Source organism: Lottia gigantea (assembly GCF_000327385.1).
Source record: "Lottia gigantea unplaced genomic scaffold LOTGIsca_18, whole genome shotgun sequence".
Classification (NCBI taxonomy): domain Eukaryota; kingdom Metazoa; phylum Mollusca; class Gastropoda; family Lottiidae; genus Lottia; species Lottia gigantea.
In genome coordinates, this window is record NW_008708301.1 from 152,590 (window position 1) to 169,686 (window position 17,097).

General features: G+C 28.5%; 1 protein-coding gene across 1 annotated transcript; it reads right to left on the minus strand.

Moving 5' to 3' along the window:
* Positions 1–13,609: 13,609 nt before the first annotated feature.
* On the minus strand, positions 13,610–16,228 carry LOTGIDRAFT_231136 (hypothetical protein). Its single transcript, XM_009052108.1, has 5 exons — positions 16,067–16,228; positions 15,439–15,554; positions 15,070–15,230; positions 14,667–14,813; positions 13,610–14,356 (listed from the first exon to the last, which is right to left on the minus strand). Exons 1-5 carry the CDS (start codon positions 16,139–16,141, stop codon positions 14,202–14,204), a joined length of 654 nt encoding a protein of 217 aa, XP_009050356.1. The 5' UTR covers positions 16,142–16,228; the 3' UTR covers positions 13,610–14,201.
* Positions 16,229–17,097: the final 869 nt, after the last annotated feature.

Sequence of the window (17,097 nt, forward strand, 5' to 3'; positions counted from 1 at the left end):
TTATATTACAATCCTCTGGCACTACTTTCATCAAGAAAAAGAACCAAATTGTCAATGATAAGAAAGTTTCAACAGAGATTTAGTAGATTTCTAAAATGAATTCCAAAATATTTTGAATTACAAGAACCACAGAAATTATTTCTTTCGAACCCGATTGATATAAATATATAGTTTACCAACAAACTAAAACCTAAATTATGTGTTTTCTGAAATGGTGAAAGCTAGATTTCTATTTTCTTTTTGAAGTTTTTGATGCCAGAGGATGTACTTAGATTTGAAATATATTTTCATGACCCTTGAAATATTGTCATTGAATATATTTTTCTGAATTCTCTTTGTTGAATAAAGATTGGTGACATTCAATGACTAATGAATAATCAATTCAGTATGATGTCATCAGTCTATATTGAAAGTGTAAAATTTATCAAGTAACTACCTGGCCGTATCATTGGTTTGCCACAAGTTATCTCCCTTTAGTCTTCAAAATTAACATTCAAAATTATGGCTAATTATTTATTTATAATCACGAATGATTGGCAAAAATTTTCCATAGAGGGCAATATGTGAAAAGATGAATGCATCTTTCAATTGATAATTTTTAAAAGCTAAATTGTGCCCCTTCACTTTTTGAAAATGCTTGATAATTTTTACACAAATTGTATCTGTCCTATGTGCACGTTTTCTTTATTTAAAAGACCACACTTGGGGAAAAAATGGAAGCACCTGCTTTTAACCTTTTATGATTAGATTTGCTTAATTCTGAAAATTATTGAAATAAAATGAAGAAAGCTTTTCTAAATTCAAGCTATGAATGGTAACTTAATGCCTTATCTTTTCTTTTAGTAGATTTTTTCGGTGCCTTGTAACTGACTGTTACATTAGGCCTACTTTTAAATAGAGTCAGGGAACTGTCTACTTACTATAATGCTTAAAAGGTCTGGTAAGAAATCTGTCTCTCTAGTAGCCCTGATATATTACGCCATAAACTATGTCAATTTTCTGGTTTTGGTGTACTATAATATGATACAGATAAAACTATGTGTCATTCAGATGAATTGTGTGATCATTTTTTTCTACAAATTGTATTGTTCTCTGGTAGTAGTATTTAATAAGTTTGATCATTAGATTAATAACAGATTGAAAACATTTAATAATTCCAATTCAATTTATTTCTAAAATGGAACTCTTTAAATAAAAAGATTAAATTAATGAAATTGATTAACAGATTAAGAGAAGGTGCCTCATTTTACTATAGGAAGGCCTCAATTCCATTTGTGGTCTTTTAGAGAAAGAATATTTAAACGCTTTGTGAAACATTGTTACAATTTACCAACTAATGGAGAAGGTAATTTATTTTGATTAAGACACATTTCAGCTGTAGAAAATTATACAAAATTCTCTTCAGTCATTTTATGACTTCTTAATTTGGTAAATCCCAAATGAGCTTCACCAATTTTAGCAAATGAATTCAGTTTTTTCTTTTGTGTTTGCTTGGAGGTTCTCAAAAAAAAAACCTACTTGCACTACACATGATAGTCATGATATTTGCAGCTGAAATTAGTCTAAAAAATTATTGTGATAATGGTTTTCATTTCTTCAACCTTTTTCTGGAAAACTGTTTTGATAATTTCACCTTAGTTTTGTTTACATGAATACCTTTTAATACTATTTTAATAATGATAAATAATTAACTTATTATAACATATGACCATTTCAATCATCGGCCATTATTTATATACTGATTTGTATTTGTTGTAGGTTCTGGATCAGTGAATTTATTGCCATCCACTGGCTCTATGTTAGGTTATAATGTAGTGAATGTGACAGATCCTTGTTTTACAATGTATGATAATGTTTCAGCCCGTATAGACAATACAAATCAAACTTTTGACTGTCGTGTAGTGGACAGTAATATAGCATCATGTCTATTTCCTCCCATATTTAGAACAGGGAAATTAGATTTCTCTTTGAATATCAATAATACAGGCTGGAATTTTACTGGTAGCTATCATGTAGGTAAGTTGACACTTCGAGTTGTGTTTTTCTAGATTTTACTGTTGACATTGTAATTCTAGATTTCACTGTAGGCCTACATATTTGTTTTTGTAGATTTGAATGACAGATATTTTGTTTCTAGAATGTATCCTCTGTTAACCCTCTAGATGTCAAGTTTGACACAGTGTTTCTAGTGCACCTGGCATTGTACTTCTAGATTTGAATATCAACATTGTCTATCTGGATTCTACTGGCATTCATTTCTAGATTTCATGACATGGTGTTTGAAAATAAAATTCTAGGACTGTTTTTCTAGATTTGACTCAACAAGTGTAAATTTCTAGAACCAGTGTTACTTGTTTTTATTTTGGTATAATATTGAGAGTGTTTACATTTATTTTTCAGAAAATTTAATCTTCAATGTACCTATTGTGAAACTTGAAAATGCCAATGAGTGGATGTTTGGAAATAACACTACTGTCAAAATAACAGATTACACCAACAATATTCCGTCCGGAGATTTTGACATTACCTTGTATTCTTATGATGGAGTAAGTAATAACTTTTCCATCTTTTGTACTTTGCATTTCTATTATAACATTCTATATACTTTATATATTTATGTGTAAACTCTGATCCTTGACTATCATTACATTTACTTGCTATATGTAACAAAGTGATCCCTTTCTAGGCAATGACAGTAGGTGCTTAAATTATACAGATAATATTGTTTATTTTATAGGAGAGGCTAAAAGAAATTCAAAGAGATAAAATACAAATACCTGATCCATCTAAATTCGAACAGAAATATTCACCACACAAACCTATTGATGATACATTAGCTGTATTAAGAATATCATCAAGTCAAGATATATATCTGTAAGTACTTCAGCCCTGTAGTAGCATCTTTTTATCACCATTTATATTCCTTTTTAATGTGATAAAATGTGTCTTTTAGAAAAAAAAACTTAATTGGATTATTAACCCTTTTAACAGCCAAATGATTATATATCTACAATATAGGTTAGGACACACAACGTTAATGTCATACGCTGTTAGCTATATTACTTGGGAGTTAAATATCCATGAACTGAAAAGATTAGTGGCACATTAAAGGATTTGTATTTAAATACTTATCTTTTATAGGGATTCAATTTGGTCAGATGTGTTTCCAGTAAGAAAAAGAAGTGAAGACTTTTCTGAAAAACAGTGCAATAAATGGATAGCGAGAGAATCAGATTTGCCAGTGATTACCAATATGGAACCATGTCCATGTACGTTTGGTCAGGCAGAAGGTGATACTGGTAGATATCAACCATATCCCTTATGTCATCAGCAATCTTCTAATTCTGAGTGTATTTATAATCAGCCTGAAGCTAGAAACTGTATCATACCAAATTATCAGGGGTAAGTTTCATTTGATCTCCAGGAATCTTCGCTTTTTTAATCTCTTTACTTTACAGAATTAATCTGTTCAAGTAAGTCAGACAGAGAAAATTCCAAGTTTTTATACTTTTGGTAGAAATGAGTTAATAGTGTTTTGCAACTAGGAAGAAATTTCTCTATTTGGCTTAAAATTTGAAATAATATTGTAAGCCATTTTTATTGCATCCAATACAAGCAAGTATTTATTTCTACCAAACAAATGCTGAAGAAATAGTGTATATTATGTATATGACTGTGGCCAACATATATATTACATATCATATATCCTGTCATATGTATAAAAAAAAATGAAATTAGTGAGATTTATCTGTTATTGAAGAAGGTCAAGTTATATTATATATAATAAGTGTCAGTTTATATTAAGACTCTATTCTATATTGTAAATCATATAATGGCAAATTTATATTGTTTTTTTATAATCACTTTATGTCAAATATGATGCATTAACTGTGTTTTGAAATTGTGATTATTTCCTTTCATATAGTAATAATAGTGTGTGATATAGACCATGTGATTTTATCTAAAACTTTGTATGCATGGTTATATTGATGAGATCTTGGACTAGTTCAATACAATGTACATGTGAATTTTCTATGAATGGTTTTTGTGAAATTGGTTTGAGCAATCAAAGCTATAGTTTTATTGAATTCATTTTGGTATCATTATATTACATTAAGATTAGTACAAATACTCGAAAAGTCATGAACAGAAATATTTAATGAAGTGTTTAATGTCATTGATGATATCATCTCACATAGTCAGTGAAATATATTGATAAAGCATTAATAAATTCGATAATAATTAGGATAATTTGAAATCTCAGATAAAGTCAGATCTCAGATTTAGATAATGAATTGATGATAATTTCTAGATCTCATACAAGGTCGCTTATATTATAATGATAATGAATTTATGATATTTAAAATCTCAAACAAGGTCACTTATTTTGTAATGATAATGAATTAATGATATTCTAGATCTTATACAAAACTCACATATGCTATAATGATAATGAATTGATACTTGTCTTCTAGATCTCAAACAAAGCCACTGATATAATAATAATGAATTGATAATATTCTAGATCTCATACAAAGCCACTTATATTATAATGATAATGAATTGATAATATTCTAGATCTCATACAAAGCCAATGATATTATAATGATAATGAATTGATAATATTCTAGATCTCAGAAAAGCCACTGATATTATAGTAATAATGAATTGATAATATTCTAGATTCTACAAAGATAATGAATTGATGATACACATATCTATTTTCTAGATCTCAGACAAGGTCACATAATATTATTATGATAATGAATTAATGATATAATTTTCTAAATCTCAGACAAGATCACTTATACTATAATGATAATGAATTAATCATATTTATTTTCTAGATCTCAGACAAACAGTCAGACATGTTGTTATGATAAAGATGGTGAATTATTAAATGCATTAAGTAATACTGGTGGTGGAACTAGTTTAAGATACCATTATCTATCTCAGGGAGACAATATTGTGCCTTATTTTACATTTCTTCAAGAAGATCTGTTACCATCATTACATTGTTGTCAGTTTACCTCAAATGATACCTTATGTAAACGCTACCATCAGTTACGTAAACCAACAAAATGCCAGGGCTATGAGCCTCCTGCAGCAGGTAGTATATACAGTTTTATCTGAAGTAAAATATTCTCTGTGTACAGGTTGTGAGATGCTCCTTACAATCAACTGTCTAGTGACAAATTCAAACATTTACCATTTGTAAAATCAAAAAACAATATAGTGATCATTTTTGATCAAAATTAAAGCTGGTTAAAGTTTTTTTGTTAATTTAATTATGATTACCGGTAAAATACCGGTAATAGAAAAATGTTTGTAAGAACACACTTCTGAACTTAAGACATGGTTACTCTTAAAGCAAATGTTTTCAATGTCTTTTATTTCAGCTCAAGCAGCAGGAGATCCACATATTGTATCATTAGATGGTAAAGCCTATACATTCAATGGTGTAGGGGAATTTATTCTAGTTGAAGATAAGAATAAAACAGTCATTGTTCAGGTTCAAGCTCAGCAAGCTAAGGATATTGATGGTATGTTTTATTTCTAGCTTAGTCTTCATATTTACTGTCCATAAACTAGCTACTCTTGATGTACATTCTTGTACTGCTAATTGTCCTAAGTAATGGTCATGTATGTATATATTCTTTGAATTATCTGAAGATTATCTGTACTGATGTTAGTTCAAATTATGTTAAACCCTTTCTTGTTTCAGGAAAGTTACAGAAGGCTACAATATTTAATGCAGTAGCTATGCAAGTTACCAATGTCTCTGATAAAATAGAAATTAAATGGTTTGAAGATAAACCTGTACATGTTTTAGTCAATGGTCAAGAAAGTCAATTACCTGCTACCTCACAATTAAATGGTAAATATATCAACACTGTAATCTATTATCTATTATATAGATATTAATCATTTTATTGAACTATGCAACAATCTGATTTAAATGCAGATCGAGATGTTATAATCTGCTTTTTCTGTTCTTAAACTTGTTTTTAATAAATGTTAAACAATTGGGATATTCATTGTTGAACATTGACTTGTATTGTAAACCTACTTTAAACAGAGTTTGACATTGGTTAATTTGAATTATGCCAACAATTGTGTTGTAATATGGTCAAAATAAAGAGGAACTTTACAGGATGATTGATGGTGAGTGTGGTTAATTGAAAGAATAACAAACAACTTACTTAAACTTTGATTGCAGGTTTAAAATTGAATGTATATATATTTTGCAGGTTTAACAGTATATAAGAATGAAACTGATTCTAATACAACTGAATTCACAGTAGTAATGGATTCGATAGGAATGTCTGTATTAGTTGTAGCAACTCCAGATTTATTAAATATTATGATCATGGTAGGATCAACTTCATTAAAAGGTAAATATGGATTTATGTTATTATTTATTATTACTATTCTTTCATTAAGACACAATTTTAGAAGAGTTACTCTAATGTGACTTTATATTTTGTATATTTTATATCAATGTATAATGTACATAAAATAGAAAGGTCACTATCAGTGTATATTGTATATAATATAGAATGGTTACTATCAATGTATATTTTATATAATATAGAAGAGCAGCTATCAGTGTATATTGTATATAATATAGAATGGTTACTATCAATGTATATTTTATATAATATAGAAGAGTAGCTATCAGTGTATATTTTATATAATATAGAATAGTAGCTATTAGTGTATATTGTATATAATATAGAATGGTTACTATCAATGTATATTTTATATAATATAGAAGAGTAGTTATCAGTGTATATTTTATATAATATAGAAGAGTAGCTATCAATGTATAATGTACATAAAATAGAATGGTCACTATCAGTGTATATTTTGTATAATATAGAATGGTTACTATCAATGTATATTTTATATAATATAGAAGAGTAGCTATCAATGTATATTTTATATAATATAGAAGAGCAGCTATCAGTGTATATTTTGTGTAATATAGAATGGTTACTATCAATGTATATTTTATATAATATAGAAGAGTAGCTATCAGTGTATATTTTATATAATATAGAAGAGTAGCTATCTGGGTATATATAGAATGGTTACTATCTATGTTTCAATCAGCGAACCTCAATTTCAATAAAGATGTGTATGAAATTCAGAATGTCAATATTATCATATTTTAGGTAATTTAGAAGGTTTATTAGGTGATTATAATGGTGATAAATCTAATGACTTTGTAAGTCGTGATGGTATTCAATTATCTGAATCAGCTACTATGAGTGACATTCATTATAAGTTTGGTATGACATGTGAGTAGAAATTTTATACTATTTCAATGAAATTAGTAGTTAGTTTCAGATGAATTATTATCTGTTAGAGTATTCAGCATTCAGACATTTCTGATTGCTTAATAAAAGATTCAGGATTCATATTGCATGTCATGAGAAGTTTTATTTTTTACACCAGTTTGGCATTTAAACTTAATGTATTGAATCATTGACTAAGTCAGTTAAATAGGAGAACATGCTTGTCAATTAGGTTTCACAACTTCAATTCAGTCAATGGATGTATAGGTCAGCTCTCACCCATAACATTTTTAATAAAGTTTTTATTAGACAGCAGAAATATTTCATGAATTTAACTTATTTGATGATTTGAATTCTTGAAAATGAAACGAATTTATTTCTTTTAAAGGGAGTGTCTCTGGTAATGAGAGTTTATTTACTAAAGAAGAGGAGAACAGTGTGAATAGTGTGCAATCTGACAATAACACTTTTGTTCCTGATTTTATTGATACAGTTACAGAGAATGTTAGTAGTGAAGTGAGAGATGTATGTGGTTATAATGTACAATGTATTTATGATTTAAACCAAACTCGTAAAAAATCTATAGCTCTATCAACTAAAAAGTTTGAACAACGTTTTAAAGAAAGAGTGAAAGATACACAGAGAGGTGAGTAAATTTTTATTTTAAATCTTATGTTGTCTGTGTCTACAAATATTTTAATTATAGGCTATTGTCACCAGTAAATGGGACATTTCAATCACCTGTTATCCATTGATACAATTCTTGATACTGAGTTTGTCACCTTGGTAGATAGTTATGTTAGTTTGATTATTTGGACTCTTGGAAGTGCATTCAAACTGATATTATGATTTTTAATAATGTTAAGTTCCATTTTTCACACAAATTTAGAAATTACAAAAATTTAATTGTTCAAGAAAATTAAGGCTTTGATAGAACCATCTATTCAAATTAATAATATTCTCCAAATTGCCGATAGAATTTTCTGATAATGCAAGAATTCAATGACTAAATTTTGAATATTGATATTTTTTCAGTGATACGCTGCCCATATGTTGATGAAATACCTAATGGTAATAGAACAGTGACAGGATATAAAGTGGGTTCAAATGTAACATTTCTCTGTAATGGGGGCTATGAGATCTCACCCTCTGGTTCACCTTATATTGTTGTCTGTCAGGATGATGAGAACTGGAGCGGAAAAATTCCAATTTGTGGCAAGCGTAAGTGTTTTATTTCAAGTTAATAGGCCATTCAAAGTTACATTCTGATCGTTTTGTAATTGAGCCCAAAAAAGGTAGCTTACAAAGTAACAAATATTGTTTTGAATTTGACATAAAAAATGGTGTGACTAAGCATTTATTTTCTTTTTATACAGTTGTATATCACACAGTTGTGTACCATACAGTTGTATATCATACAGTTGTATATCATACAGTTGTATATCATACAGTTGTATATCATACAGTTGTATATCATACAGTTGTGTATCATACAGTTGTATATCATACAGTTGTGTATCATACAGTTGTATATCTTACAGTTGTGTACCATACAGTTGTGTACCATACAGTTGTGTACCATACAGTTGTGTATCATACAGTTGTATATCATACAGTTGTATATCATACAGTTGTATATCATACAGTTTTGTACCATACAGTTGTATATCATACAGTTGTGTATCATACAGTTGTGTATCATACAGTTGTGTATCATACAGTTGTATATCATACAGTTGTATATCATACAGTTGTATATCATACAGTTGTATATCATACAGTTGTGTACCATACAGTTGTGTATCATACAGTTGTATATCATACAGTTGTGTACCATACAGTTGTGTATCATACAGTTGTATATCATACAGTTGTATATCATATTTTTATTCTGGAAAATACAAGGAAATATTGTCCAATCTTAATCTTTGATGTCTTATTCCTGTTTTTAGCTGTACCAACAAAAGATGAATTACCATGGGTCTATATAGCTATTAGTACTGCAGGTGGATTGGTTATTGTAGTAATAATAGTATTCCTAGTCATAAAACAAGTCTGTAAAAAACATACTTATAGAAAACCTGTTGAAGAGTAAGTTGATGTTTTTTTCTTGTTATTAATTAAAATGAACCCTTAAATTTATATTATGGAGAGTATAAAAAATCACAAAATATTATTCAAAAAGGAAAATCAAGAAAAAGAATAAATAAATAAATAAGTTTTTCCAAATATAAGTAAATTATGATCTTAATTGCTAGATTTTTCTTTGTTGGCAGATTTATTTCATGGACAATTTAAGTTTAACAATTAAGATTCATTCATTATGGTCTTAAATCATTCTTTGTGTTATCAATGACCAAAATGTTTACTATTAATTGTATTTACTTTCAGGAATGATTCTGAAGGCATTGTGGAATTACCAGAAATATTTACTCCATCGCCCCATCCATCTAACATTCCAGAACCAGTTTTTAAAAATCCCTCATTTTTAGAGAGGTAGTTTAATCATTTCATTCTATACCGAATGTTGCAACTTTCACTCTTTAATTGAAATTGAGCTCCATTAGCTGGTGAAGAAAAGTTTTAGACCACTTTGTCCCACTGAGAAAATGAACAATGCATGTACAGTGGAGCCTTTTTTTAACAATTCAACACTGAGGTATCCCATTGCCTTATATTGAACTAAATTAATTTAAAATTTTAATATTTTTCAGCTTAGAAAAATTAAGCAGTGGCACTGATCGTTTTAGAATTCCTAGACCAGATTATGTAGACCCTAACATTTATTCTGAATATTTCTGAGCAAGTAATGAAATAATGAATGGATCAACCAAATAATGAAGTGTATTTATGTACCACTGAGATAGTGTGTCAGATATACAAGTTCTGATTCCTGCAGAATGCCAGACCTATGGCAAGACGAGGTTGATATGGTTGGTCTGAGTGAGAATAAATGCCAACCTATGACCAATGACATGATTTCTAACTAGAAGTGACAAGAGATTTAACAAAGACCAATGGAAATGAAATGATAATGATAGAGGTGCAGACTAATTAGACGTACTGATTATTAAGGTACATTTTAATCAGTGATTCCTAAAAGATCTACCTAATATAATGTGATGTGTGGATAATCTATTAACAAATCATAGACAGAATAATTATATTATGACTATTTCTTTAACAGTGGAAGTTGAGAAATTTTAATTGCAATGCCCCCAAACACTATCCTTCAAAATTTGGAAAAGAAAGCAAACTAGTGAAATAATATATATTGCGTTTTCTAGCTTAAACAAGCTTTCAAGAGTATGGAAGTACCAAAGTAACTGTTATTATGTATTGTGTCACAAAAGGTATTCTAAGCAATTTTTGCAAATAAATTGCTTTTCATTCAGAATAGATGAAAATGTGTCAATAAGTCTAAATTTACAACAAGATATGTTTTCTATGTAAAATTATTATATAGTATTAAAGGTTAATACAGCTTTAGAAAAAAATTATAATACAATTGATTAATACAAAAAATGAATAACAAGTCTGCAATGAACTGAATAAATTCATTTGGATTTATATTCCAATAAGCGATAATTATATACGGGTGAATATAATGATAATAATAATGCATATAATAATGATAAGAATAATAATGTAGTAAATGTATACTTTCCAGCTTATAGTATAGTGGGTTTAATGATTGCATCGTGTCTTTGAATAACAGCTTATAATGATTTTTTTACTGGCATAGTTCAAGTTCTTTAATAACACATTTTATAGCCAAATTATAATCACATGTATTATCTTTCCTTTTGTGTATACCTTGTGTATTTTGTCAGCAAACCTATTTTAGGTTCTCTTGCATAATGAGTCTTAAAGTATTGTAAAATTAACATTATGTGTTTCTGGAATATGTAGACACAGCTTTATGGAACAACAATTACTGGTTAAAGTTTTATGCAAAGTTTCGACATGAAACACTTGGAAACATTTGATAAATCCTAACCAGTGATTGTTGTTCCATAAAGCTGTGTCTATATATCATACTCACAATTGCTAAATGCCATTCAAAGACTTAATTCTACAAAAGATGAATATTTCTATATTGCTCTACAACTGATGTATTGAGGACTATTTCAAGAGTGAATTTTTTTGTTATTGTAGAAAATTATACATTGTAAATGAAATGCTTTTCATATTTCATGAAATATAAAAAATTAGTGATAGATTTACACACCTATTACTTTAGGTTAACATTTAATATGTTTACCTTTCCATTTATTTTACTTATTGTAGCATAAAAATATAAAATAATATCTAGTCAATCATATAACATAGGCCAAGAGCTTTCTAAAACTTCCATTCATGTCTCTTAATAGGCATAATATAGTATTTGGTTATCATACCATTAAATTTTGATTTTTTCTTTGGTGGAAAATGTTTGATTTGCCAACTATTATAAAAATCAATAGTAAAAAAAAGCTTTATAAAAAAATATACATGTTTGGTAAAACTTGAAATTGAAATTTTCCCTAATTTGGTCAAAATTTGTTAATTTAGGTTTAGGTTTTGATAATAAAAAAGTATAATTTGTATAAATATATTTATTTTGGTGTATATTATTGTATTTATCTTTGTAAATATTAATGACACTATTTGTAAATTATTGTTATCAGGGGAAATCTATTTCCATAATTATCCAATTCTTAAAATTTGGATCTTAGAAATGAAGGAATAATTGTAATTAGAACTTTAAATTGGTGTGCATATCAATTTCTTACTTCATATTTATAAGCACCAAAAATCTTTGCATAAATATAAATATATAATAATATTAATTTATAATTTTAGGATGTATAATATTTATAAATATAAGTAAAAATGTTTGGCTTGGGCTGAAATTTCAGACCTCATTTCATATATGTAGACTTGTATATAAGCACCTAATGTGTATATATTATTTGTATAATATTCATAGCATTGTTAATCATCATAATCATAATTTGTATCAGAATACTGTGACTACAACTATAGTACACTAAACAAAAATTAAATATCTTTCCTATTCTTTTCCAATTTCAGTATGTCAAATATTGTGCAAAAAAATAATGAAAGAGCAAATTTGATTGTACATACACTGAAAGAGATGTAGCAAATGTATTTCTCTTTAAAAATTGTCTTTAAATTATAGTGATAGGTATGCATACTTTGTTTGATAAACATGCTATTTTGTCATGATTGAATGTTGCTAACACTATCAATAATTATAATAATGAAGTATTATTTAATAATGCCCCGGTTCAATAATCTGTGATATTATTGAATAATAGTCACTTTCTATTCATAATATCAATAATATTGTATATTACAGAGTTGCCAAAATATGTTCAATATAGGGAATTTAGTCTCACATTCTGGAAGGTGAATGGATTCTTAATGTACCTTTTGATTACATGGGACATGAAAACCTAAAAAATCATTTGTTTCCACATTTACAAAATTGACAAATATTTGGTAATTTGTTTGATAATTTGGATGTGTTATTGAGATATAACTGTAAATATGTCATTGTAAATACACTCTTCAACAAGTGTGTGCCTTACAAGATCAAGCTAAATTTGTGGCTTATTTATCATTTTGTAAATAGTTTGCCCGAATGAATTGAAATAAAACATACAAATCAAAATAAGTTGTTTTAAATGTAGATCTTACTCATAATATTTCAAATTGTCTATGTACAGTGGGAAATGGATGATAAATAAAATGAAATGAACAAAGCACATGAGAATCACATCCGAATAATTCAAATTAATAATATACCTTTGTTTTACCAACAGGATGAACATATTCTTTCTTTTTGGTCAGGTTTCCACCTAATAAAGACAGCTTATAGCATGTTAGTGGTAATAAGTAGGTGCAGTTGATTACTATTGGGCCAAGGGAAGTAATAACTTTTCTTCATTCAGTAAAGTTTATAAAAACTGTCTATTAAGCCACAGAAATGGACTGCCCTGAACAAGGATTAATCTTTGGCTTAATAAACAGATCAAGTGTTTTATCTTGCAAGTTATTTTAAATGTGATCAACACAACTCACAGATTAAAATTTAAATGAGTCCAGATCACTGAACCTTCTAAAGTGTCACTCTCATAACCAATAGAGATAAATATTTTTATGTGAAAAACTATATCTGTTGTATTAAATATGTATTATATAATAATGATGAATATATTCTCTTATACACTTACTGATCAAGTTTTAAATCTTATGTCCAATCTAAGAGGCAGTATTCCTTAAATTAAATGCTCACAACTAAGAGTTTAAAATGCATTTATTTTTATGTTATTATTTACAAGATAAGAATTTTCAATGAATAATTTACATAATGATAACAGATTACAATAACATAACAATGTTTATTTACAAATTATTCTAGAAACTCTCATCCAGATGTTCACGTTATTACAATTTTATTAGACTACTTGTACAACCTATTTATTCTGCAGCATACACATATTATTATAATCTTGGCTATTTGGCATAAAGAGTTTACCATTACGTAACCCAGCAATACAATAAGACTAGATACAATCTTAGACAACACAACATTAATGAAAATTTACCATTCACTCTTAACACACATTCATTCATGTGCTTTTTGTAAGACTTTGAGCTTTGTCAATTGAATGTTTTTAGACATGGACAATATTTTTTGTCAATGCAAAATAAGACTGAACTGATTGAAACCAATATTTAACATGATATTATAGAACACTTTTATTATTAGAATTGCACAAAATGTGATAGAAATTGTGTAAGTCTCATGGAAGAATAGACGTTGATTCTAATGAAAGATTCTCCATTAGAACACTCCCCTGTTTGGAAAAGATAAAAAAAGAACTGGATTCACAATATCCAATAACGAATAAATAACAAGAAAACAATAATAACAATAACTATGGCTCCTATTTTAGCATAGGTCGACCGTAAATTCAAATATTTGGCATCTTTTTTATATTTCTGAGACAAGCTGGATAAATTACTGGCTTTTGAATCTAGGGCTGAAATAAAAAATAAATCATGTTAGCAATTATGTAATGTACGTAATATATTTATATGTACCTATTGTGTTAACACAGAATATCAAAAGACAAGATGACCCTCCATAAACAACCCATACAATTTTGTTCTCTTTCGAATTAAAAGCAACACAAGCATAGCTGCTCTTAAAAACCTATGAAGATTCTATTACTTCTCTTATAAAACTCATGAAGCTTCATTATCTAGTCCATTCAGAAGATCAAAAGATTGCTTTGACCTTAGAAACTGTTGATCTATAATGATTTATTGCTTTGCAAAGTGAATGAGTACCTGATAGAGTTTCTCCACGCTGTAAAACATCATCTATATTTTGTACCATTATTCTCTGTACATCATGTAATTCAGTATTGATATTGGTTAAATTTCTTCTAGCTCTGGAATCCATATAAGATTTTCTGGTTTTCTGTATATATGTATCTGAAAGAATAAAAAATTAGTAAATGATATGTTTAAGTTAGCAAGTTTAAGTTAAGTAACAAGTCCAAAATCAAACTTTTAAATAACCTAAATGTACTCAGATAAGTTACAATTTCAAATAGAAAGTCAATAAAAACATTACCAATTGATCTGATTATAACATGCCACGAAATAAGGTTTTTATTCAGTTTAATTGCAGCTGACAGTGACATCAGTACCATTTCAAAGTCTCTTAAATATAATTAATTACACCTACCAAATTCAATAAAACTGTAGGGCCTTGATACAGTTTCTACTTTAGAACTATATTGATTCATAAATTCTACTTGTAAATCTTCTAAAAATGTATAGGCTAGTCTCTTTGAGAAATTCTTATCACACAGACATAGAAAACACACACCTCTTTCTATCAGATAACTGAAAAATGTAAAATACAAATAAGGCTTAAATTTTCTATACAAATTAATCACACTTAAGCATAGACATACAGTGCTATCTTATATATTAATTTATGACAATTCTCATGACCTCAAAAGTTAATCTACACATATACACATATGATTTGATAGGTATAGGAATAATTAATTAACAATTTATATAAAAGCTTTTCCATGAAATTACTTACTGAAATATATAAGGACCACTTTCTAAACTACATCTGGTAGGAGGTTGAGGATCTTGAGACAATTTACGAAATAACTGTTTAGCTTGTGTTTGATATTCCATTAAGCTTCTACCAGCCTGTATTTAATAAAATAAATCACTGGTAAAATGAGAATACTAAACCAAAAAACACTTCCTTATATCAATAGTGATATCCTTTTATTGTGCTTAAAATGTTTCAATATATGCTTCTAAACTAGATTATTTTTTACTAGTACTAGTATGTAAATCTTGACTGACAAGTTTCTATTTTGTTCTATTCTTCAATTGATTAAAAAATCAGTACGATCATCTTTTATGAATAGAGTATTAATTGTGATAAAGAACTGTTCACAAGGTAGAATTCTTGATAATTCTTGCACAAGTATAAATGTATAAATGAATTGATTGGGACATAGCTTGTATAAGCTTACTGAAAATTCTCCTTTTCATAGTACCGTATCAATCAATATTTCCAAATCTGTCCAAATATCAAGCAACGGCCAAACCAAAGGCAACATGATGAGACTCTCCAACTGCTGCACTAGTTAACCACAAAGAAACAGCTTCCCCCCCCCCCCCCCCCCCTTTATGACCAAATAGTTACATACTTGTTCATCCTCTTGTACAGAAGCTGCCAGTGCAAGCCCATCAGCAACCCGGGAAATCATCGTTAACAGAACCATTTTTGAATATCTATGAAAGGGATCACGAAGAACCCTTTATGTTAAGAATAAAACAACTTTTTTGACAAATTTATACGTAAAACAGACAAAAATGACGTGGCTATGACTTGCGCATGTCTACATTGGAAGGAAGTAAAGAGTTGGCAGGTAAATTTTCGTATTTAGACTATGAAACCTTAAAATCTTTAAAGAATAGATTTAAAAGTCTTTAAATATTTATCAAAATCATACTGTCAAATAAAATTGCATTAGTCAAAATTTGGACTTTTTCATAACGCATAAATGCGCAGTTTCGCACATTTAATGTCACACGTAATCATTTCAAGACCATGGCTTCCGTGTAAAAAATTAACAATATTTACATGAATTGGCTAAGTTAAAGAAGTAAGTATTACTGCCCGATGAATCTGTGGATGTTATGGTTTGGAAAATATGAATAAGAACAGATTTCTTATCTTGCTTTTCAGGGAAAAGAAGTGGGTGGACGTCTGTTTGTTTACAATTTGCACTGCAATATTGTCAGTGTTTTGATTTACTGACTAAGTCAAAGTGACTATTCCCAGAACACGTTCATCTGCATCTATCCAAATAGAACAACTGGTTTCTCCTAAATTTATAATTCATTAGATGATCAATTAACTATTTCTTTGGTTCAGTTATTGGTACCATACTTGAACTCTTGAACTACATTTGATGTTTGAATTTGCCCAATTTATTTTACTTCATCTTCCTCGGCAGTATTTCCTGTCTTAATTTTTAAATGAAACGAAATGAATGGAGTTCTATGTCCTACTTTTCTGCACCATGTGAAGACGACTTAATTTTAAAGAAAATCCAATACCATGGACTGAATAGTTGATAGGCCTACACATGGATGTAAAAAACCCTGGTTGGCTAAAGATCTGTCTGTAAAGTGTGAGCATACTGATCACCTACTGGGATGGTACCGTACTTAA

Coding starts and splice junctions, on each gene's coding strand:
- LOTGIDRAFT_231136 (XM_009052108.1), bottom strand. CDS start 16,141: ATGGTTCTGTTAACGATGATTTCCCGGGTTGCTGATGGGCTTGCACTG. Junction 14,814..15,069: donor CTACAGTTTTATTGAATTTG/GTAGGTGTAATT, acceptor TTATTCTTTCAG/ATACATATATACAGAAAACC. Junction 14,357..14,666: donor GCGTGGAGAAACTCTATCAG/GTACTCATTCAC, acceptor TTTTTATTTCAG/CCCTAGATTCAAAAGCCAGT.